At 37.2% G+C, this 24,486-nt stretch overlaps 1 protein-coding gene across 1 annotated transcript in view; it reads right to left on the bottom strand.

Moving 5' to 3' along the window:
* Window positions 1–24,486, bottom strand: part of LOC100892299 (protein zwilch homolog) — a 40,892-nt gene that overhangs the window by 13,501 nt on the left and 2,905 nt on the right. Inside the window, exons 4-12 of the mRNA XM_030982845.1 lie at window positions 24,023–24,231; window positions 23,305–23,381; window positions 22,545–22,712; window positions 21,990–22,061; window positions 21,492–21,611; window positions 13,913–14,104; window positions 13,130–13,283; window positions 12,080–12,251; window positions 10,903–10,998 (exon numbers count right to left, since the gene is read on the bottom strand). Coding sequence (XP_030838705.1) covers window positions 10,903–10,998; window positions 12,080–12,251; window positions 13,130–13,283; window positions 13,913–14,104; window positions 21,492–21,611; window positions 21,990–22,061; window positions 22,545–22,712; window positions 23,305–23,381; window positions 24,023–24,231 — 1,260 coding nt within the window. The remainder of the gene's footprint in view (window positions 1–10,902; window positions 10,999–12,079; window positions 12,252–13,129; window positions 13,284–13,912; window positions 14,105–21,491; window positions 21,612–21,989; window positions 22,062–22,544; window positions 22,713–23,304; window positions 23,382–24,022; window positions 24,232–24,486) is intronic.

Genomic DNA, 24,486 nt, shown 5'->3' with positions numbered 1-24,486 from the left:
CATGTACATGCATGTTTCAACATTTTTTTTCTATTCATGTAGAGAGAGAGTGAGAGAGAGAGAGACAGACAGACAGAGAGAAAGAGAAAGAGAGAGAGAGAGATAGACAGAGAGAGAGAGAGAGAGAGAGAGAGAGCGCGGGGAGCAATAGACAAAATCAGAATCAGCTGAAATTTATGAAAAACCTCAGGACTGTTTACTATCATCTCTATCTTTGCCATAGTCTCCACGACTGACTGACTGACTGACATCATAGAAGCCCGAGACACCACTGTAATCCCAACTACCTCACTGACCATATGCTGCCTTAGCCTAGCTGGACAAGGCAGTGCGTGCGGTGATGGATACATGGATCTGAGTGGCAAGACTTCTGTTCTCCGGTATCAAATTGGACACTCCTGGGTCATACTGCTACTTGTGATCACTGGTGCCTTTCAATACTGAACCCATTTCCATGTAAAACACTCCCGCCGGCCCGCCTGTATACACCCACACACCAGCCCTAAATGCCATATTGATGGCAAGGCAAGTTGTTTGTCAAGCACGGTGCTCATTATAGTGTATGAATCATAGCGTTCAGTTTCATCCTACTTGCCTCTAAGGTTGAAATCAAATACATGTGAAGCTTGGAAAAGGGGTTACTTGTTATAGGTCTACTGAAGTATTCTTGCAAAATGTCAAAACTACCACACTCTAATGAATATTCATCCTTGAAAGCTCGCACAGCTCTCAAGAAGTAAGATTATCAGCATAGAAAAGAACAAATGGGTAAAAAATGAAAAAGATTCTGAATTAAATTTCTAAAAACGGACATCCATGGCTCGACGATGTAATGAGACTAATAAGAATCTAATAATGGCCTCTGGATACCTCATTTGCCTATCTCTGTGGATTACTCCCACATGTTTTGAAGTGGTAATGGCAGAACCTGGAAGAATATCAATCAGTTCAGGGATTAAATCAGAGTTGAATGGCTACAGGCTTAACTGAAAAATGCACATAAACATCTCTCAATTTTTATGATGAAGCATGAGAGTCTCAATAGGTATGTCCTCATCAGCTCGAGATTGCCAATAGCCCGCTATTTCTGATTTGGGAACAAATATTTTGCGTTTGCGCATACCGGTAGATCGAGTCTTCGGGCTGGTGAAAATGCACCTGACAAATGGCGGGATATTTTACAAACTACCTCAAGATAACTTGGGATGATTATCTCGACCAAATATCCCGCTAATTGCAACTGCAGGCTGATGAGGACACAAATTAGCTGGATAATTTACGATCGGGATAGTTAAAATAGCGGGTTATTTGGCAATCTCGAGCTGATGAAAACAGGCCTAATGTTTATCAAAATACAGGACTGCATAAGGTGGGGAATATTTCAGAGGGTTTGAAGTCTGATTCGTTCATGGAAAACACTTGTATGGTCACATGGGAACCATCTACGTGTAGTTCATTTAGTATTAGCTTGAGAACAACAAAAAATATGCTAGAATACAACGGAGGATAAAAAAACACAATTTTGACAGATTTCTGAAAATCTGTCACTTCTAAAATGTTTACAGCAAATTTGAAGACTATTTTTCATCACACGATTAAGCTGTATAACAGCAAACAGAATACAACATTGAGGCAACAGTCAATTTTAAGAGTGAGAGATCAATCTCTTTCAGGTAAACGACATTAAAGTTCCCTTTTTAAGAGAGAGAGTGAGAGAGAGAGAGAGAGAGAGAGATATATATATATAGAGAGAGAGAGAGAGAGAAAGAGAGAGAGGAAGGAGCGATGATTGATACGAATCGATTCATTTTGAAGCGTATGCACAGGGCCCTAGGAAATCCTATGCTCTTAAGACTTCAACCCAATGGTTCTATCCTTTCTTTCTTTTAAAATCTGCCCTTATAATGTAACGTTCCCCCTTGATTCTCGTACTAAGAGAAGAATCATAATCTTCATAGATTTTAACCTAACAGAAATCTTCACTGACAAGTCTACTGCCTTCATTCAACACTTGTTGCTTGTTTCACTTCTTACCTTCTTCTCTTTTTTCTTTTCCTAGTTTATTTCCCGATGGATAGTTAAACTCCTAACCTTTTCATGGCATTTGCAAATACCATGCCTCCAGTGACATTCAACTGCGCGTGGCATTTCAACACTGTTCATCTTCCTTGTTTGTTTATTTTTTTCAATTCCACTTAATGGAGAACAGGTGGATTGGTGACTGTAAGGTGGCTGTAATTGAGACTGTGAAGTTAATAGGAAATCATATGATTTTCTTCAGGCTACTCTCGTATCAAACACAAACAACATTTTAGATTGAATGGAATCTATATATGCCCTGTATGATATAGTACAGTGTACTTGTCTTTTAGACGCAGCTGCTTCTGTTTTGCAAAATAATTTGAAGCACATTCTTCATAACAATATAAAGACAAATACAAAAATAAACGAACAAAATGAAAGTGAGGGGTGAAGGACGACTGTACAGAGAGGGAAAACATGAATCATCAAACAAAAGACAAGTTGTGCAGGGGTAAAAAAAAAAAAAAGTGCGTAGGCGGAATCTGAAAATTCATCTGCTTCTCAAAGAGTTTGCCATTCAAATGTTAATGTCCCGTTTTATTGATTGATAATCTATCTATATCTACTTCCTCCTTTCATTCTATTGATTTGAAAAGCCAATTACTCTATTCTCCTCCCCCGTTCACCATTAGTAAAAAAATCTTGAGTATAATGCCTGAAAATGAATAAATCATGAATTTTATATCATGTATAAAATAAATTTGAAGAACACAGGAAAGACAGATTAAAGCAAGAGTACTCTGGTTGATCATGGAATATAAGTACTCTGACTTTTTTGTACTCAGGTATTTACTATTATCATCTGTTGAGAGCCAGAAGGATGGTAAAAGTTTAGGTGTAAAAGAATAAGATTCAATGCCCTTCTGCTCTCAACAGACGGCAGTATTGATATCAAGATGATATTTTAAAGTACAGATGGTTTACTCCAAGATAGCGCAATGTAATCATCAATTGTGATTTGAATGTGCTAGTCATGGCTTAGTTTTTAATAAAGGGCTTTTTGGTTCACTCTAAAGATTAAAAAGTTAAATCGCCTTTAAAAAGGACAGTGAGTGACCACTTTTTTCTCAAAACGTCGGATTAATACTTTTAACATGCTTGATTCAACCTTCATAGATTTGGATCCAGCACATTCAAAGTGTTAATCTACCATGTAGAAAAAGTGGTCACTATTCAATGGTAATTCAAAATTTTAGCGTTTAGGGTGTTTAAGGCCCTTTACGACCATATTGAATAAGGATGATCCACTAAATAATGCTATAACTTCACTTTTTTGATATGTACATAAAATATCAGGACAAGTAAAAGCTATTTTATCCCATGCGCTACCTCCCTCATCTCAGATTTTAGTTTGTCTCTTAATCCATAAGACGAATATTAAATTCCATGTTTTTTCTTAATCTACAAAAAGCTCATCATTCTCTTCGAAACTACACGTTTTTGTAACCTGGACAGATTAAAATTTGTTAGGTTAATCGCTAATACTGTTTTTTGTTAATAATATTCATGATCCTTTCTATAATTTTTTGAGTAGAAACATCAATTACAAGTATCAAGAGCCTACAAAACGCCCTAAAGCAACAGATAATGTGAGATTGCATCCATTATATCTTGAAATAGAAAGTAGAGTCACTTGATTGCATTTGTGCAACTGATAGAATAGGATTTCAATATAACTAAAACAAATCAAATCTGGTAGGAACAAGATTATGTAAAAGTAAAAAGCTTTTTTATTCAAGCACAAATCTATGGGCTAATACTCTCGTTAATGTGATACTGATGTGTGCTAGCATATCAACTGTACTGGATGGAATGGATGCATACTTTGAATTTCAGTGTGATATAAAATCTACATTATTCCTCTATTATTTCTCTCTCCAAGTACTTCTCGTATTCAGTTACACAAACTTTTAAGTATAATGAAGCTGTAATTCCTGAATGGTGGGATGTAACGTTTATGAAACATATCCCTCTTATCGCCAAAGTGGCAGGGCGACTGGGCCCAACAGTTTCTGAAAAACCTACAGATACATGTACAGTGTTTCAACCCGCCACATTTTAATATGAGATATATAATAACAAGATTTCCTAAAAAGGCCAGCGGTCGACACTTTGTCATTGTCTTATCGCATGGGCATGTTTTCACAAACCTACTGAAGATTAGCTTACAAATTTCAAGGACCATCATTAAAAATGTTTTGATTATTTGCATTCAGTTTACCCCACCTTTCGTGAATCTAGGGGTATAGGGGGAGGTTTTCATGAATATTGTCAATATGGGGGCAAGTTTTCATGAAAGGTTGTGTATCCTGAAAACCCAACCTGATGCAAAGACCCGATGGAACAAACTAAGCCCTTCCACTCTCTGCTAAAAATGCACAAAAATAGATCACAGCTGCTATAAATAGTCCAAATAGGCGCATATTATGAGCTGAGAGAGGCAGTCAGTTGTGTGAGAAGGGAATAGACAGAGACATGATGTAATTGAAAAGGACAAGATGTGTCGACCATTCATATGCCCACCGGCTTACACTTACCAACTTGGAATACAAATGAAGGTTTAAGATCAATAAACTATCTATCTCTATTACTTGGACAGATTGTCAACACAGGCAGGTGGAAAATCAGGAGGATGCTTAGGACACCTCACCCCTGAAAAAGATTGTATTCCAATTATGATTTTTTTTTTAAATCTACATATTCATAAATGTCCCTGTATATTTAAGGGATTGGGTACCTTTGTCTCGGATTCTAAACAAAATCCTGGATTTAGCTCATGCTGCAATCATAATTATAAACCTTAATGTCAGTCAGGAATCCCATAAAGTTTACAAGCCGATTGCTCGTCTGATTATCAAGATATTTATGATCGGAATTTGAAATTTCAGAAACCGTTTTCCCAACGTTTTTTAAACACTATAGTCCATTGGAGAAAATAAGTATGGTAAAACCAGTCACTAAAAGATTTTTACTCTTTGAGGCACTTCATGATAATTTTGAAGCACAATTTATTTTAGGGCTTTAATATTACACCATATCACAGATGCTGATATAACACGTAGGGCCAAGCATTTCAGATTTGGCATTGTTAAACAACAATGCCTTTAAGAAATAATAAGATTTCAATCTCAATACATGTAGATGTACATGGACTACAAATATTTTAATTAAAATGAAGTATGAATCCACACACATGCACACTAATTTTTAGTTGGTTCCAATTATCATTCATCAAGACATTATATTATTTGTTATATTAATGGTACTATCATATATGTACAGTATAATGAACATATGTATTGCACGATAACATTTGTGGATAAATGCTGTTCCTTTAATTTTAGAGCTGAATTAATTTTGTTAAAGATCCTATTATCAATTTGTATGAAACTGTTGAGACATCATTTCCTTGTGATTCAAGCAGCACCTAGGATTCCCCTAGCATCATGTGACATATAACAGTGTACATGGATGAAATTTTGATCGATGTTTTCCATTCTACAAATGAACATTGAAGGAGTGAATGAACCGTTGATATTCATGAGATTCCCAGTGAAGCGAGGTCTTCCTAGAAAGTTATATCAATGGGACACTTTTTGATACACTTTGCTTCAGGTATGCTAGACATGCATCTAGTAACAGAGAGAGAGAGAGAGAGAGAGAGGGGAGAGGGAGAGAGAGGGGGAGAGGGAGAGAGAGAGAGAGAGAGAGAGAGGGAGAGAGAGAGAGAGGCAGAAAGGGAGAGACGAGACAGAAGGGAAAGAACAGGAATATACATTGGGAGAGAAGGGCATTTAATCAGAAGACTATACTAACTTGCAGACATTACAAATATAACCAAATGCCGCAACAGCAGCACTTCATGTATTGTGTGTTGGATACATGTATTCTTGCCTGACTAGCCAAGTAATTTTGAAATTCATTTTTGGAAGAACGATCACAAATTTCATTGCATAGGGGACCTTTGAAGGGCACGTTCAGAATATTTTGAAAATGAATGTGTGTTGTGTTGTTTGTGCAGCCATGCAATCCGTAGAGGGGGTACATCGGGGGGTAATCTCAAAGATGCAGCATGAAAGAAAGACACAGAATGATGCTGCATCCAGCTGCCTCTAATGTGAGTGACCTTGGGCAAATCAGTGGTAAGGAATTAATAAGACTAGAAATCAGTATTCCATGAACAAGGTGAAGAGGGAGAAGAGGCCTACTTCACTGATAATGTTCTCCCTCAGTCGCAGCTTAAAGGCAGAAGTACAAGTTTAAGAGCACAGGGATGGAATCTTAGAGCGACAAACTTTTGTTTCATATCAAATTCTGATATAATTTATCACTATTTCCTCCGTAGGGGTATATCAGTAGTGTACTAGTATAAATTTATTTAAAGTTTCCTCCATATCTACCAGGGTGAATGGAAATACTTTCGTTTTCCATTGCAGATATGTTCAAATGTAAATATCAATATTATTGGTATGAAGGGTTTTGAGCCAACAAAAAATTCTTACACTTTGCGCAAAAGTACCTGCATGACCGAGCAATTTTTAAAACCAGATGATTTCCAGTATTTTTCTATATCTCATAGTTAAAGGTTCGTGAACGTGTAAAAAATAAGGACAATGGATATATATGGATGTAATCTTACAAATATTTTACTCGTCGTGCTGACTCATGAAATTTGCTCATCAACTCATGGGATATACGTTTGTATCCCAAGTAAGGCCATTCAAAATCATATAATTACATACCAATATCAATTTGCTACTGAAAATTAATTTTTCTTTAAGATTTATGTGCAAACCTATAGGAATAAAATCAAGATCTTAATATTTTTCAGCTAACCAACAATGCCGAGAATGTATTTGTCTTACATATATATAGTCAGCGCTCAAAATACACGAGGGCGATGGGCGATTCGCCCCCTTGAGCTACACAATCGCCTCCGTCAGAGTGCTCACGAGGGCGATTGCAAAATTAAAAATCGCCCCCGTGGAATATAAGTAACAAATATATAATAGAGATGATCCTTTCTGTTATAACTTTCACACAATGTTGAGTTTCAAGTTTCAAACCTTAAACCAATGAAATGGAAGTATGGAAGTAACATTTTAATAGCGTGCAGGATTTCTCGCTTGAATTCTTCGGTGTCTAGAGGCTGCCATATTGTGAAGGAATAAACGCCTTTTCGCCGCAAGATTGCGCTATATCTCCCATCTCCACATCTCTATGGGTATTACGGATACAAACAAACAACGGAAGATCGCAGTGCACTGCGGTCGTCAGCAAAGCGGCTATACTGGCTGCGCCGGTAGTATACTGGTGTGCACGTATGCCGCCCCATATCTGCTGGAGCTAGAGGCAATCGCGCAAGGACCGAAACGTGGAGAAGGTTTTTGTTGTGAAAATCGTTAATCCTCTGAAATCTAATTCCAAAACACCAGCAAATAATGAAACTCGACCAGTAAATCAACCGAAAGCTAAAATTAGTAAAAGGAGACCTGTTGGCAAGGAGGCAAATGTATACGGGCTTGGACCAGAAATTTCGTACAAAGGGAAGAGATCTGACCATTAGCTGCATGTTATAACTTGTAAAGTTGTAAGAGGAAAATAATGCCGACTATTCATGATAATGATGAAAAAGCAAATAATTTAGGAGTTTCATGGGTACCCCCAATTCAATGGAAAATTTTATTAATAAAAAAGCCCCCGTCAGTACTAAAAGAGCCCCCGTGAGAAGGCTCACGGGGGCGCTTTTTATTTTGGAAGAGCCCCTGTGGACAAAAAATTATTTTGAGCCCTGTATATAGTTAAAGGTTACATCATAAATCTTATATAGGTTATATCATGCTTTTGAGTACATGTCTATACAGAGAGTGTCTTTGCACACTTTCAAGTGGTTAACTTGTTTAGCCCCTCCATGCACGGGCAGCATAATCTGTGCAAGAGATGTACTGCTGACCAAAGAAAGGCTAGTTTTGGTTAATTTTTACTTGGGAAATGCATTGTGCAGTTTATACCAATACAAAATAGCCTCTTAAAAATATAGCAATCATACAAAGTATTCAAACTCGAAATGTCTCTTGAAAGTTGGTTTATCATAATTGCTCATAAACGTGATGGTAGAGAAGAGGTGAATGATAAATGTATGAAATTTACAATAATGTTTTCTTCCTAGGCTGGTTCTTTTATCTCCACATATCCACACATAATTTTGAAATGCAAACATCTATTTCTATCGCCCTATAAGAGTTATTTTTAACTTTCTAACTTTCATCTTCAAGTAGCTTGTCCATCAATTCTGCAGTTCTGTTTACATCCTTGAAGCAATTTAACATGGATTCATACTCATAAAATGACAGCAAATGAAGGAATAAATCTTCAAGTAACTTTTCCATCAATTCAGCAATTCTATTTACATCCTAACAGCAATTTAACGTGGATTCATACTCAGAAAATGACAGCAAATGAAGGAATAAATCTTCAAGTGAATTATCCATCAATTCTGTAAGTCTATTTACATCCTAACAGCAATTTAACATGCAGTCATACACACACGATGACAGCGAATAAACAAATGAACCATAGATCACCAGGCCCTGGTCTAACCCCCTTGGTACCACCATCCTTTGACAGGACATCAATCAACATTGGTGAACGTAAGTCTGGTGGGAATGGAGGCCTTGTGCAGAGCTGCCAAGTTGTATTTTGCATTTTCAGTATTCTTATCCCCCCAAAACAGCATTTTTTCCCTAGAAAAAAATATGCATGCATATCGGCAATGTTCGATCACTTATTACATTTCCGTCCCACATGTAAACAATTGTGTTGTACTAGATCTACACTACCGTTAATCTCCATGTAAAAGACGCACTTTTTTGCCGCCGAAAATATTCAAAGTCGGGGGTGCGTCTTATACACAGGTACAAAACAAAAAAATTAAAATATTAAAGTTTCGATTTATGCCCCTCCACTTGGCGCTATGCCTGGCAATGTCTCCCAGCTCAGTAATCGGTGTGTTGACTCGCCACTCAGAAACTAGAACAACACTCAAATTTGTCTGTCATCTTGGATTGAAAGTAATCTTTCTGGTAGATCTCAATATGAAGTTTAAAATAACAATTCCTCCAATTTTTCTTCTATTACACATGGCGTACCACAAGGTTCTATCCTAGGTCGTTTACCGTTTCTTTTTATATTACATTAATGATCTTACACATTTAACTGCACCTCGCAGTTAAATGAAAGTCCTTCCCGCGTGGGTTTCTTTTTAACGCGGACCTGGCTTGCTGCCGAAAGAGTCGGCAAAAAAAAAAAAAATCCCTTTTTTTTTTCTTCCGTATTTAAACATGAAAAAACGTCCGTCCGTATTTTTAAGTTGATTTCCGTACGGAATATGGTAAATCGGTACTACTTGGCACCTCTGCTTGTGTGATAATAAGGAATTTGCTATCGGGAATTTTCATTAAAATAAGCACCAATACAGAGCCATACTGCAACAAAGGTTCCAAAAGGAATACAAATGTACATGTACATGTATGTTTATACCTATATATGCCACCAGTCCTAACATATTTGATATGCATAAATGTGTAACAGATGTCTATATTTAAATGAATATTTGAAAATGATCATAATTTTTTCACCATCAGCCTACCCTACCTTACCTTTTACCTTTTACATGCAGGTTAATCACAGCACACCCGACATCTCATTCATACATAAACCATTCTATGAAAAAATGCCAATAAAAATGAATGAATCTCACTTTTAAGAGGACCAATCACACACACACACAAAAAAAGTTGTATATTGGTGGAGACATACAATGTCAAATCATCCCCAATAAATGACATGATCAATTAGTTAGCATTAAATTTGATCACAATAAAATTCATTTCATATCAAGGCTTTCATAAATGTTACTCCAATTGAACTTTGTATACTCACACACTGCTTTTTTGTTTTCCTGTATTCTAACTTAGGTATTTGTTTACAGAAGTAATTTTTGAAACTGATATACAATATACAGGTATGAAACCCTAAACATACAAAACAAAATATATGTTCTTAATCTGTCCTCTTTAAAATTTCACAATTTTTTTGCCTCATATTTTCTATATTTTATTTATTTATTTATTTATTTATAAAAATCAAATTAACGGCATGCTCACTTCATTCCTTCAATATGATTTTCCTTACAATGATTCTCCTGGAGAGGGCAGTATTCCTTTTTTTTGTGGGACTTCATACATTTATTTTTTAATGGTGTTTGGGAAGTGAGATATATAATATGCCACATTATCCAGAATAAGTTTCAGATCAGTTTAAATTGTCTTTTCATCAATCTCTTGGCAAAATGAGATTCCTTCCTGACGCAAGCACCACTCTACAGCTACTATGAAGAAAGCATGGTTCATGAAGTTTGTACTTTTAAGTGAATACATTATCCTTTCTCTACATACTGTGGTACTTGTTTTTCTCATCTAATTCTAAAGAGAAATTTATCAAGAATCTGCAGTATGCCTGCAAATGATCATAATGTATAATTTGGTTTTATTTGCCCTGGGTAACCACATCAGTATTAATACTGCAATTATCCTATTACCCTATTACATAGAGAGGGGTACATTTGGGTATAACACTAAACACTGTGTCCACAGATGTACACACCAACCAACGGATCAAACTGGGGACCTCATGTTCTACAGTAAAGAGCCTTCACTAATAATACTACAGTACATTGATGAAGGCCTTTTCCATTTTTCCTACCCCATGTTCTTAATTATGATATATTTCATGATGAGTTTAAATGAACGTTCTACTTACTTTTGGTACAAGCTGACAACACTGGTCTGCTCCACAGGAAGTACAAATGTATGCTGAACATCAGGAGAGTTATTCCGATAGTAGTCCAGGGCATTCCTAAATGATCATAATATAACAAAATAAGCAGTATATTAATAATGAGATGAAGGGGGCAAAGAGTATATTGCTTTCTTAGGTGAAATTAGTTATCAATTCTTGCTTGTTGTTTTGGTGGCAGGAGTATTATTAAGCAAAATTACGCAAATTTTCTCAACAAAATGCAGTCGGATGTTTCCTAAGCAAGAAGCAAGAACCTGGAAGACCGTCTCTGTATACATATATGAAGCACATGTAATTACAAAGCTAGCTTGATGGTTATCCCTTGAAAAACCCATTTATTAAAGGGAACCTGCAAACAAATGAACATATCTATTGTTTCCCTTCACCAGTTTCTGTTAACCAGTCCAACTGATCAAAGGCTTCAATAACATAATTTTTTCTGCAAAGGACATGCATAGATGAACTGTTACAAAATATGGCGATCAAGCTTTCTCAGTAAATGCACCTATCCTTTGGAATAAATTACCTGTGCATATTCATAATATTCATTCTCTTGACCAATTTAAGTCCTTGCTGAAAACGCACCTTTTTAATTCATGAATGATATTCAGCAGTTGTGAGTCGGTCAAAGGAGGTGCACACTGTCTTATTCCTTGTTTGTTTGATTTTATGTTTGATCTTATGTTTGACCTGATGTATGTTTGATCTCATTTCTATTTTTATTATTATATATTCATGATTTATTGAATAAAGAACAGATTTATAATTTGTGTGTTTATTATAAGTTTTGATTAATAATTTTCAGTCAGACAATGGTGCGCTTAGAGACACCCGTATTAAGCACCTAATAAATGTTGTGTATTATTATTACTATTATTATTATTTTATGTAGGAAAGTCCAGATAAACAGAATAGTTCATAGAGTTTATACTTATCGTCCACGCAATGCAATGGAAACTGCTGAAAGATAATTTCAGGCATTTCTTTGCCATCATCGTTGTCTAACTGAAATTTAAGTACCGGTACTTCCTATATCAGTTTGGACTCATTTTGGTATATTAAATACTTGCACATGACAAATGTTAAAGAGGAATCAACATATCAGTGACATTTACAACCACGGGACCTAGCTAATTACCTGATGAGTGTGAGTATATTGTTGGTAGGAAGACCCAAGGATTGAGATGCTAGCATGGAAACCTCCAAGATACAATGTAGACTCCGTAACCTCTTGACCAGCTCACCCGGGGTCAAGAGGTCAACTGATTGGACGAACCATTCCAGGGAATACAGGGTGGTCAACTTCTTGGCTGCAGGGAGAAAATGGAAATATTTTATAGTATTCGTCCAGCTATTCCCTTTTTTTTAATACTCATCCTTTTTTCCCCATGTCCATTCCACTCTTTATACATATCTAAATCTTGAAACAATCACAGTAATATAAATACAAACAAAGAGATTTATACAATTTCCAATATTAATTTTCATTCATTTCCAAGAAATACTAACCAAATTTAAATCAATTTATATGATCAACTTAAAATTGATACAAATAAGATAATTCAAGTATTTTTGTTATTTCACCTTGAAACCAAACTAAAGTAAAGATAAATATATATATATATTTTTTTTTTTATTATTGATCATTTATGAAAAGAACTTAATTTTTAAACCACTGGATCTGGGACAAAAAGCATTTTGCCACAGTTATTAGGATAACCTTTTCTGTCCCTTGTGTTCCAGCGGTTGTATTCTCAATTCTCAAGTTCTCCATTGTCTGTTTTCTGACTTCTGTATTTTCTTTATTGCCAAATAAAATATTAATAATAATAACCATACCATTATACGTTCCTAACCCATTTGGGAATATACATTGTGTGCTATGAGCTTCTTCTACCATCTATAAAACCTTTGAAAAAAATCAGGATGCTGTATTTAATCACAAAGATTTTTTTTAAGGCACCTGATTGCTATTTGCAATTGATCACTATGTACAATCCATTGATCAATTAGTAAGCTTTGTGTTATGGGCCCAAAGCGTTGATATCAATCTTGACTATGTACATAAGAGATAGGAGATTGCAAACTTGTGATTGATTGTAGGACTTGGGATTGATTAGGATCAATTGCAACTCTTTCTAAGATGGGGCCCAGGTCTACAACACTTATACATTCATGATAGGCCTACCTAAGAAGAAGTTTGTATAGTCTCTCTGAATCTTATCAATGGCTATCTCCACAAGGTGAGTCATTGGAGAATGATTTAGACTGAACATATGGGCTGGGTCTTCGTACAACATCCGGAGCTCTTGGGCTAATGTAGTCTGATTACTTCTGTGAACCTGATACGAAATAGAGAATAAACAAACAAAGTTCTTTAACAATTTCATACTATCATGGGTGAAATGACATAAAAATCTGAAACATTATTATCCTTCAGAAGAGGCGCGATGGCTCAATGGTAGAGCAGTGGTCTCTGGAGAGGTTCCAGATTCAAAACCAAGTCAATGCGCTTGTGGCCTTTGGTAAGGCATTAATCATCATTACCAAGTCCCTCGGAGAGGACTTTAAGCTGTCGGTTCCCTGATTGTTTACTTACAAGCATATACATGCTTTCTTAGCAGTCAACAATCATCGATCACAATCATCATGAGATTATTTGAGTGGAAAGTTTTTAACCCTCAGATTTCATATTGCTCCTTTCCTCCGCATCCCAGTTTTACAAACCTGTGACAACACTTTCTGAGAAGAAATGTTTTGTTTCATGCATATCCTAAACAATAAACAAAAGATAGTATAACATAAACCAAATTAAAACAAAACAAGAAACACAGCACAAAGCAAAACACAACAAAAACAGAGAATTTGTTTCTGCTTCATCAAAAACACCTGCTTTATTAAATTTGTGTAAAAAGGGTGAACATATTCAGAAGGAACTGTAAAACATAAAATAAATGGTTTTTACACTCACCATTGGCTGTATCTGTCCTCTGTTAAGTTCATTGATCACCATGCTGAAGGCTGTAGTGATATCTTCATAACATGTTGCATTATTCCGGAGGATATTCCAGAGCCGTTCAGTGAAGTCTAAATCGCTTCTATCAAACGCTGCCTTCCAACAAAGCTGGGCATCCAAATCATCAGCGTCGTCTCCAGTCTTTCTCTAAATTATTAAAATAAAAAGAAAAGAAATTGATTAAAATGAAAATATTGCAATGTTTGAAATGGTAGCTGGTTCCTGTAATGTTTATACACACACAAACTTGTGTGAAGAATCATAACTGAAGTCATTTTGCACAGAAGAGATGGTTACTTGTACCTGAAATTGACAAAATTGATGTATCCAACAACAATTTGGAATGGATTAGCATTCTAACTTATTAAAAGTAATGCTAATGAAATCATAGTCATATTATGTTCCATTGTATTTGTATGATAATTCAAACAGCATTGATTCTGTTTATGGGCACCAACTTTGACATGTGTAATACTTTCTATTTTGAAATCTTTGATTCTGTAATGGAATCAATATAACCAATTGCTTTCGTGGACGACATCAATAAGAAAGCCTTCTTTCTTAATACTAGAATCATCTGTTTCTTAAAGATCAGCGACCCCTTTTTCAAAGCCTTTTTTCAATGACAAATGACAAAAGTCAGTGACAAATCTGCTGATAACCAATCACAAGCAAGGATTTCACTAGCATATATGTGACCCGGCACCACAAAACCAACAAAAAGTTGCAAAAAATTATTTTCCTGATTTCATCTGATTATGAAAGAAGAAGTTCTCCTCATTAAAATGGTATATTACTTGTCCAAATTGAAGCTTCCTAACCCTTTCAATTTAGTGAATGAAAAGAGCTGGTGAGGGAGGTTACTGGTATTAAATTGTGAGAAAGAGAGCTTTAAAGTTTGGGGCTATTCAAGCATGCGGAGCAAGCAAACCACAGGGTAATCAATAGAAGGGTGAATCAAAAGGCCATAGCAACCATTATATACCTCATTTTAAGATTCTTTACTAATCCTGTCTTCTGATTGGTTGAAAATGCAGTCATGTTCTTAACCATGCCCGCTAATTGAAATTCATAGTCATTTTTCCCGGCTCTACCGGTTTATATCCATTTTTCATAGCACTTTTTCCATGGCTGTGAAACGTGACGTCATTTTGCTGCGATCCCCATTTTGGTTTACGTGTTACCGTATAAGTTTCTTTTGTGCAATGACCGATGCGCAATACCGTTAACGGTGTTTGAGTGCAATTCGATTTTGGTCGCTGCATTCAGGCGACGAATCTACCAATCCACGCAGCGCAGACGACCGATCGCCATTTTGTGTACTAGTCTCGATCGCAAAATACTGGGGTTTTTTGTTTCCAATTTTTTGTCAATAAAGAGGCAAAATGGAGGACACAGCTATGCCAAGATTTCAACTTATGGATGACATTCAGCTGCAAGACTTAATCGATTCTGCTGATAGCAAAAATACGAAGTATGCAGTAAAATACGGCATTAAAATATTTGAAGAGTTCTTGCGAAATGTCAATACGGACCTCGGAGATGTAAACAGACTTCCGAATGCAGACCTGGACAATGTTGGTGTTAATATTCATGACCTCAAAGAGATGGAAACCTAAATGGGTGAGTCAACATTTTCCTTTTTTTCGGTATATAAAATATATATTGACTGCTTTTAATATTCGAGGCATAGTTGTTTCTATAGGGTCTCGGGAAACTCACAACCTGCTATGACCCCGCGGCGCAAGCGCCTTGGGGTCATAGCAGGTTGTGAGTTTCCCTTGACCCTATAGAAACCACTATGCCTCTCAAAGCAGTCAATATATCCTTACTATGAAGAGATTTTCAGATTAGGCTGAAATTTGGCCTGATGGTCAAACATAGTCTGTTCATTATGTTTCTGAGGTTTCAATGTGTGGACTTAAGTCTTTAAGGTGGGCCCCTATAAGCCTATGTCTCTTATCACTGTTGTTGGTGATGGACCATACAAGAAGGAGACTGGCCCTGGTAGCTTTATGCATGCAGAAATAGCATGCTAAGTGAGGGGTCAACCGACTTGTGAGATACAGGCAAGCGTCCTGGTCCACCTTCTCGTGGTGGGGGTTGTTAACCCATTGATTTCAATGGGGACGAACAGACCAGGGTTGACAAGAAGGTAACGGGAACCCACTGTCGTAAATTTTCCCGAGAATACCACATGACGCACAGACTGAATAAGAGAAACAAGCCTTTTCAGGTGGAAGTTGAGACCCCCAGGGTGCCCACCCGTAATGCTACTGGGGAAGAGGAGGCGACAGCGACAAGATATGCCCATGACGGTGGTACCCCAAACTCCGCCTCGGAAAGGATATCATCTGATGGCAGGACGTCAATCCCGTCTGTTTTTAACCTATGCAAGAAGAAGCAAGTGCTACGTTTAGGCACCTGGAATGTGAGAACAATGAACCAGTTAGGAAAACTGGAACTCCTGATAAAAGAACTACAAAGTATGAAACTAAACATAGTTGGACTAAGCGAAACCAGATGGAAAGGAGAAGGAGTACTCAAACCAGACAGAGACACCACTATTGTCTTCTCAGGAAAGGATAGCGGCAAAAGTGAAAGTGGTGTAGCCATCTTACTCACAGACGAAGCCAGAAATGCACTGGATGCATACACCCCAGTCTCAGAGAGAATTGTGATGGTAAGACTGACAGCAAAACCAAAACACCTCACCATCATACAGGTCTATGCTCCCACATCAACACATGACATGAACACTATAGAACAGTTTTATGGCCTACTACAAACAACTGTGGATAAAGTAAACAGTGGTGACACACTACTAATCATGGGAGACTTCAATGCTAAGATTGGAAAAGGTGAAGACATCAGGTGTGGAGTAGGCAAATTTGGCCTTGGCAGTAGAAACGAGAGTGGAGATAAATTAGCAGAATTCTGTCATGTCAATAACCTTATTATAACAAACACAACGTTTGACCACCACAAGAGGAATCTATACACTTGGAAATCTCCTGGGGACAGGTATAGGAACCAAATCGACTACATCTTGATCAGGCGCAGGTGGAAGTCAAGCATCAAAGACGCCAAAACTTTCCCAGGAGCAGACTGTGATACGGACCATATACTGTTAGTCGCAAAGATGCAAATCAAACTGTCTAAAATCAGCAAGATACCAAAATCAAGAAGACTGAATGTCAAATCACTTGAAGACCTCAAAACTCTACAGTCTTTTTTGAACTCATCAGAAGCCAAATTCAAGAAGAATCTATCGGAAGTAGAAGCTAACACAGAAGTTTCATCAGAAACTTTATGGACAGTCTACAAAACAGTACTTAAAGAATCTGCTGAAACAACCCTTGGTAAAGCAACAAGACGTGCTAAGAAGCCCTGGATTAGTAATGAAGTCCTCTTACTAGCTGAAGAGAAGAGCAGATTAAGACGGGATAAAGGTACAAAAGCCAAGGAAGAAAGGTACAAGAATCTAAGATCAGAAATCCAAAGAAAAATAAGGAAGGATAAAGCATACTGGTTGGAAGAAAGATGCAGGGAAGTGAACGATTTCAACATAGCTGGTAAAGCCAAAGAAATGTACTCAGCTATCAAATCGATCAAGACCAACCCCAGAGAAGCACAACAATCATGCATAAAAGACAAGAACGGCATCATTTTAGATCAGAGGAAAAACATAATGGACCGCTGGAAAGAATATGGAACTGAGCTTTTCAAAAGACCAATTGATGAGAGTCCACAAAAAGAAGAGAAGGTCCCTACAATGGAACAAGAACCAGTGCCACTTCTTTCAGAAGTTGAACACGCGGTGAAGAAGCTCAGAGCAGGGAAGGCACCAGGAATTGACGGAATACCAGCCGAACTGGTGAAAGCTACAGGACCATATGGTATCAAATTTCTCCACAAATTGTGTGCGAGCATTTGGACTTCTTGCCATTGGCCAGATGAATGGAAGATACAGGAATTTGTTGTTCTGTTTAAAACTGGAGATCAAAAACTGTGCTCAAACTACAGGACTATTGCCCTTATCAGTCACACCAGCAAAATCTTACTCGTGATAATTGTTAACAGGATGAAACAAAAGATAGAACAAGAGCAACCAGAAGACCAGGCTGCCTACAGAAAAGGCAGAGGGACCAGGGACATGCTTGTATGTTTGCAAGTTTTACTTGAGAAGGTGATTGCCATGGATCAACAAGCTTTTATTATGTTCATAGACTATTCAAAGGCGTTTGATTCTGTAAGCCACAACAAACTTTTCTCCATCTTCTTAGATATGGGCTTCCCTAAGCACCTCGTCACTTTAATCCAATCTCTCTATGTAAACCAAAAAGCTAAAATCCGTTGGGATGGTGAACACACTGAAGAGTTTGAGGTAGGAAAAGGTGCAAGACAGGGCTGCATCTTATCACCATACCTCTTCGTCACATACACGGAAAGTGGGATGAGGGAAGCAGATGTTGCGCACTACGGCATTAAATTTGGTGGCAAAAACATCTCAAATCTCAGATATGCTGACGACACAGCACTTATTGAATCTTCCAAAGATGGAATTGTAAGTCTCACACATGCAGTAAACAATGCCGGCAAGAAACTCAACTTACATCTAAATGTTAAAAAGACCAAACTCCTAGTTGCTGGTAAAACCTCAGATACCGATCGCAGCATCCAGATCGAAGGGGAAACAGTCAAAGAAGTGGAAAGCTTCAAATATCTTGGATCTACAAAGAACAGCAATGCCAGCTGTACCACTGATATAAAGATCAGAATAGCTATAGCGAAGAAGAGAATGGTTGACCTGCATGTACTTTGGAATGACAGGAACATCTCAACCGGCCTGAAAATAAAACTGGTCAAAACCCTGGTTTGGAGTGCTTTACTTTATGGTGCTGAAAGCTGGACACTGCTCAAAGCCGATGAAAATCGCATCATGGCAGCAGAAATGTGGTTCTGGAGGAGAATGCTCAAGATCAGCGGGAAGGACAAAAGAACCAATCTCAGTGTCCTACAAGAACTAAACACAGAAAGAGATCTCCTTGGAAAAGTGGCCCGCCTCAAGATGGGGTACTTCTAGTGCTGTAGTCAAACGTTTAACCGTCCGGTATCCGACCGCCCATGGCGGATTCCGTTTTCAATTGGACGGTTTCGTTTTCCCGTTTTTTTTTTTTTTTTTTTTTTTTTTTTTAAAGTTTCGATTTATGCCCCTCCACCTGGCACTATGTCTGGCAATGTCTCCCAGCTCAGTAATCGATGTGATGACTTACCACTTGGAAACTAGAACAACACTCCAATTTGTCTGTCATCTTGGTTTGAAAGTAATCTTTGTAATAGATCTCAATATATATTCATCCAAGTTTAACACATGGTGTACCACAAGGTTCTATCCTAGGTCCTCTACTGTTTTTAATTTACTTTAATGATCTTACACATTATTCTAAAACGACATTGTTACTATTATTTGTGACTAGTTCACAAGCACAAATCGGCGCCTTCAGTTAAATTACCTTCCAGCTTTTTCACACGGATTTTTAATAAATCGTTTAACCGAAAACCGTCCGGTTTTGACAGGCGGTTAAACGGAATTGGAGATATCCGTGATGTTACAGCACTAGGTACTTCGGACACATTCTGCGTGGCAGTGGGAGCCCCTTAGCAGCACAAATAATAGAAAGCCAAGTAGAAGGAAAAAGAAAGAGAGGCAGACAGAGAAAGCAGTGGTTTGATAACATCAAAGAATGGACAGGTCTCACATACTCAGAAGCTAAAAGATTAGCACAGGATAGAAACAAATGGAGAAAGACAACAAGAAGATGTGCAGATGTGGTCGCCAATCGCCAGCAACTGACGGCGGCAACCAGGTAACCAGGTAAGTCTTTCAAAAGTTATTATGTTGTAAATGTATAGAGTTGTAATTGGACAGATTAAGTGAACTGCAACATAGTGCCGAGACACCTGCACTAGACAATGCCTATTCATGGTGGACCCGGAGTCTTTTTGTTCCCCCTTACATAACACTGCTTGTCACTATCTTGTTTTGTATACATCTGGGCAATTATTTATAACCACATTATGAACTTGCTTTATACTTAATTCCCATACTGTTTTCTTTCTCACAGGAGGTTCAAAGTATTTTTACTATGACTTGCTCTTTCATTTCCAGTAGCCATCCTGATGATAATTAATGGAAGCAATTCATAAATACCAGCCAGAAAGTGGTATAAAAATAAAGAAAGGCAGGAGACACACAGTAAAGACACCAACATAGAATAACAAAAAATAGAAAGAATGAGAGAGAGAGACAGAGAGGGAAAAGAAGGGGGAGAATTATGATAGCTGTAAGCAAAATGATGATATCAAGAGTGTGAATGTGTGTTTACAATAAGAACTTGATTTTAAAACTCTTATGGGAGAATAAATTTGGAAGCACAGAAATGAAAACAAAATTATTTAGGGAATGTCACAACTCTTTCTCATCCTGTATCACAAGTTTAAAAATGCAACAACTCTCTCTCATCCTTTATCACAAGTTTGAAAATGCAACAACTCTTTCTCATCCTGTATCACAAGTTTAAAATGCAACAACTCTTTCTCATCCTGTATCACAAGTTTAAAAATGCAACAACTCTTTCTCATCCTTTATCACAAGTTTGAAAATGCAACAACTCTTTCTCATCCTTTATCACAAGTTTGAAAATGCAACAACTCTTTCTCATCCTGTATCACAAGTTTAAAATGCAACAACTCTTTCTCATCCTTTATCACAAGTTTAAAAATGCAACAACTCTTTCTCATCCTGTATCACAAGTTTAAAATGCAACAACTCTTTCTCATCCTTTATCACAAGTTTGAAAATGCAACAACTCTTTCTCATCCTGTATCACAAGTTTAAAATGCAACAACTCTTTCTCATCCTTTATCACAAGTTTGAAAATGCAACAACTCAAGCTACTCGAAGTCGTTAACGGAGAATATAAGACGAACGCAAATCTGGAACTCGGATGTGAAAGCGGATACAAACAAAATGGCGCGCCGCACTGATTGCTATAACGGACCAATCACAGCCCGCGTAGCACGACCCGTTAGCAACGACCGACCATTTCCGGACTACGATAATTTCGCTCGGGAAAAGTGATCAAATTTTGGAAGAGACCGAAGGCTGTGCGAAAAAAACTGGTCTAGAAAAACCGTTTAAAACACATCTTCTACTATGTTTTAGACTTCCAAATTTTGATACTAGGTACAGAAAAGACCACTCTTTCAGAAAATGCAAAAAAACAAAAATCTATTTTTTTCACCTAAATTGACATTTTAGCTGATTACGGAGAATCCCTGGTTGCGACTTTTTGTTGGTTTTGTGGTGCCGGGTCACATATAAACAAAAACTGTCATTTGTCACTGATGACAAGTTTTGTGAAATGGGGCCCAGAAGTGTTACAGTTGCCATGCTATACCAAAGGATATTTGGTGAGTCACAAATATCCTTGGTGACTCATTTTAAAATTCTTCTCTGAATGAACGTTACCTTATAAATGGGTCCACCTTTGATCTCATCCAAGAAGGTTGTTATAAGATCTTGAATTGAGCTCGTCTTCTCTCGTGTTATCCAGTTCACTTCTCCTGTTTCTAAGCTGTCAGCAAATGTCTACATGAAAAAGACAAGCAATATATGTCAACACCAGGGGAGTGTTTAACTATGGCAGGCTGTTCATGCCACTGTTTTCTCTCACCATTTACTGGCATTGATCTCTCATGGGACGTACAAATCATGGCCACAAATCTACAGAAATTGCTTTTTTTAATAGTTCACTATTGAACAAAAATATTATCTTATGATCTTAGTCTTTGTGAAACACTCCCCAGTACATACAAATATAGCAACTAAAGTAAGTTACATGCAGTCGTATACTGGGTACATTAAGTATTTTGTTTCTTGGAAGAAAATGCCACTGATGTTAAGTCTTTCTACTGCAACTTTAATTTGAGCTGGGATGGTAGACAGAGCAACAAACATAAATCCTACCTTTAATAAGCATAGTTCTTTGTAGACTTCTAAAGGGGTGTTTCTCATGTCACCTGGCACAGCACGTATCAGCTGTGAGAATAAACATGTGTGGAAAAAGAAAGATCTTTATATGTGATTTGAATCAAGTAGCAAAAGTTTCAATCTTAATAAAACCATCCAGTTGTAGCTGTTATGGTCTGTATTTTTTCATTAAATTGTTCATACTAAGTCAAATGATTAGTTTCAAAACATATAACTAAACACAGCGTTAGCTCTTTAAATGATAAGAAAACTTAATAATGACTAGCACATTCTGTCTCCTGTACATAATAGCTTTAAATTGGAAATTTATTTGAATAATGTATGTTTAAACAACAAAAGTTGTGAATGTGATCTACCAAAGCAAATATTTGTAGTTGAGGAGCATTAACACCTTTGATAAGAAACTTTAGAGAGTGTGGGAGAAGGGGGAGATTAGAGAAATGCATGCATATGAAAGATGACATCAATATTTAAACTAGATATGACATAAACCTCAGTAAAATAAGATAACAAATGGGAGTATATTCTCACCACTTTACAGCTAGCATCCCGTGGGCTCTCCAGTATCTTCTTGACTTGGTTCCATGTACACTCTACTGCTATGTAGGAGGAATCACTACTCTGAGTCTCAGCTAATGTGGTATCTGCACTAAGCTGGCTGACCACTTCAAACTGAGCAAAGCCTTGACTTGCTATGTACTGTTAAGGGAAATAATAGGAAAACAAATCATGCCATTTCAAATATTCAATAATTCCTCTGGCACCTCAGAGGTAGAGCCATAAAATATAAACATAAGACAGTCATGAAATACATCTCAAGAATTCCTCACTAATTCTCACTTTACTGAAGAAGTTTTTGTCATTTGCTACAGGCAAACAAGACCACTAGCACTGATTTGTGTATGAGTCACATGAGCTCAAAGAGAAGGACACAAAAATTGGGACCGTCGTGGTCGAGTGTTTTAAGGCACTGGAGATGCGAAGGTCGAGGGTTCAAACTCCGACACAGCACTATTATCTTTTGGCAAGATATTAACCTATACTTGCTAGTCTCCACCCAGGTGTTAAAATTCGGTACCTGATAGGATGCGACCGTTATTGTTGGTCAAACAGTTTTTGAGCGTCAAGTCATGCCTGGCTGGAATGCTCCCCAGGGAGTGGCAAGCACTGAATCCAATGACCGGGGTAATAGTATATTTGTAAAGCGCTTAGAGATGTCCGAGATGTATTAAGCTCTATATAAAAGCTGAATATTATTATTATTATTAGCAAAAAGAGTAGATAGATATACCTTAGATGCTAAGTCTTCATGAGCCTCTAAAATAACCTGCTGCAAAGTTGGAACATCTGCCTTGCTAGAAATGGGATCTGTAAAGTATACAAAGAAAATATTTACAGAATAAGAAACTTGAATTCATTACCCTGCTCATGCTTTGTAACCTAAAATACTATGTAGTAGGAAAAGTTTATAAGATTTATCCTGATACAACTGCATTAATTATTTTGAAATTTAGAAATCTTTACATTCTTCTTGCTATAATGATGCAATAATCATCCCGACAGGAATGGTTATGGAAAGAAAGGCAAAATACTTTGACCACTTTAAAAGACATTAGAGTCTCTCGAAACATTTATTGGACAGAAGAGTAGAAGGTACCAAACCAAGAGGGAAACCAAGAACTATTAAACTGGTAGGGGAACATTAAGACATGGAGTGGAATGACACTGCAAGAGTGTACTAGGGTGGCTGGAAACAGAGATGTACTGGAAAATGTAGCAATTCCACCTCCAAGCTGGGAGAAGATACCTCAATTGATAGATAGCACTACTAAATCTGATTCATTGCTGAGAAGAAAATTATATATTTCTACAAATCCATGTATGAGCATTCGTTGAAAACATGTTCATCAAGAAAGTCTGTTTTCAAGATTAGACACACATTCATCAAGTTTACTAATCAAAACGACTGTTCCTCTAAAATAATGTAATAATGACATCTTTAAACTTACCATCAGATGTGACTGTGGTGAGGATGAATGGACTGCTGTCTGACTCCTGACCTGAACCGGTATGGGCCAGTTCACAGCCGATCAAACTGGTTCTTTCTGGATCCTTGCCATCACACAGGATCCATAGTGGAAGGAGAGACTCTGGGTCTACTTGGTTGTTGGTCTGTACCAGGGGACTATGCAGCATGGTGTACATCGTCAGAATGTTCCTGTTTGTAATACACATGAATCAACTGATGTAGACATTCTCTTTGAAAATACAAGCCACTGAAGTTAAAATGAGCGAACTGCATGTAGATTTTACAATCCTACTTCAATTTAGATATAGTATGCCTAAACAATGGGAATGTATGTCACTTGATTTCCCTGATAGCATTGAGTCCTTCATAAAAAGTTTCTTTTTTATGAAAAAGATACAATTTTTGGACATGAATCCAGAACATACATGTGAACAATTTTTTTCT

The sequence above is a fragment of the Strongylocentrotus purpuratus genome, unplaced genomic scaffold (assembly GCF_000002235.5).
Source record: "Strongylocentrotus purpuratus isolate Spur 01 unplaced genomic scaffold, Spur_5.0 spur5_contig_827, whole genome shotgun sequence".
Taxonomy (NCBI): domain Eukaryota; kingdom Metazoa; phylum Echinodermata; class Echinoidea; order Camarodonta; family Strongylocentrotidae; genus Strongylocentrotus; species Strongylocentrotus purpuratus.
This window is presented reverse-complemented; position numbering and strand designations above follow the sequence as displayed.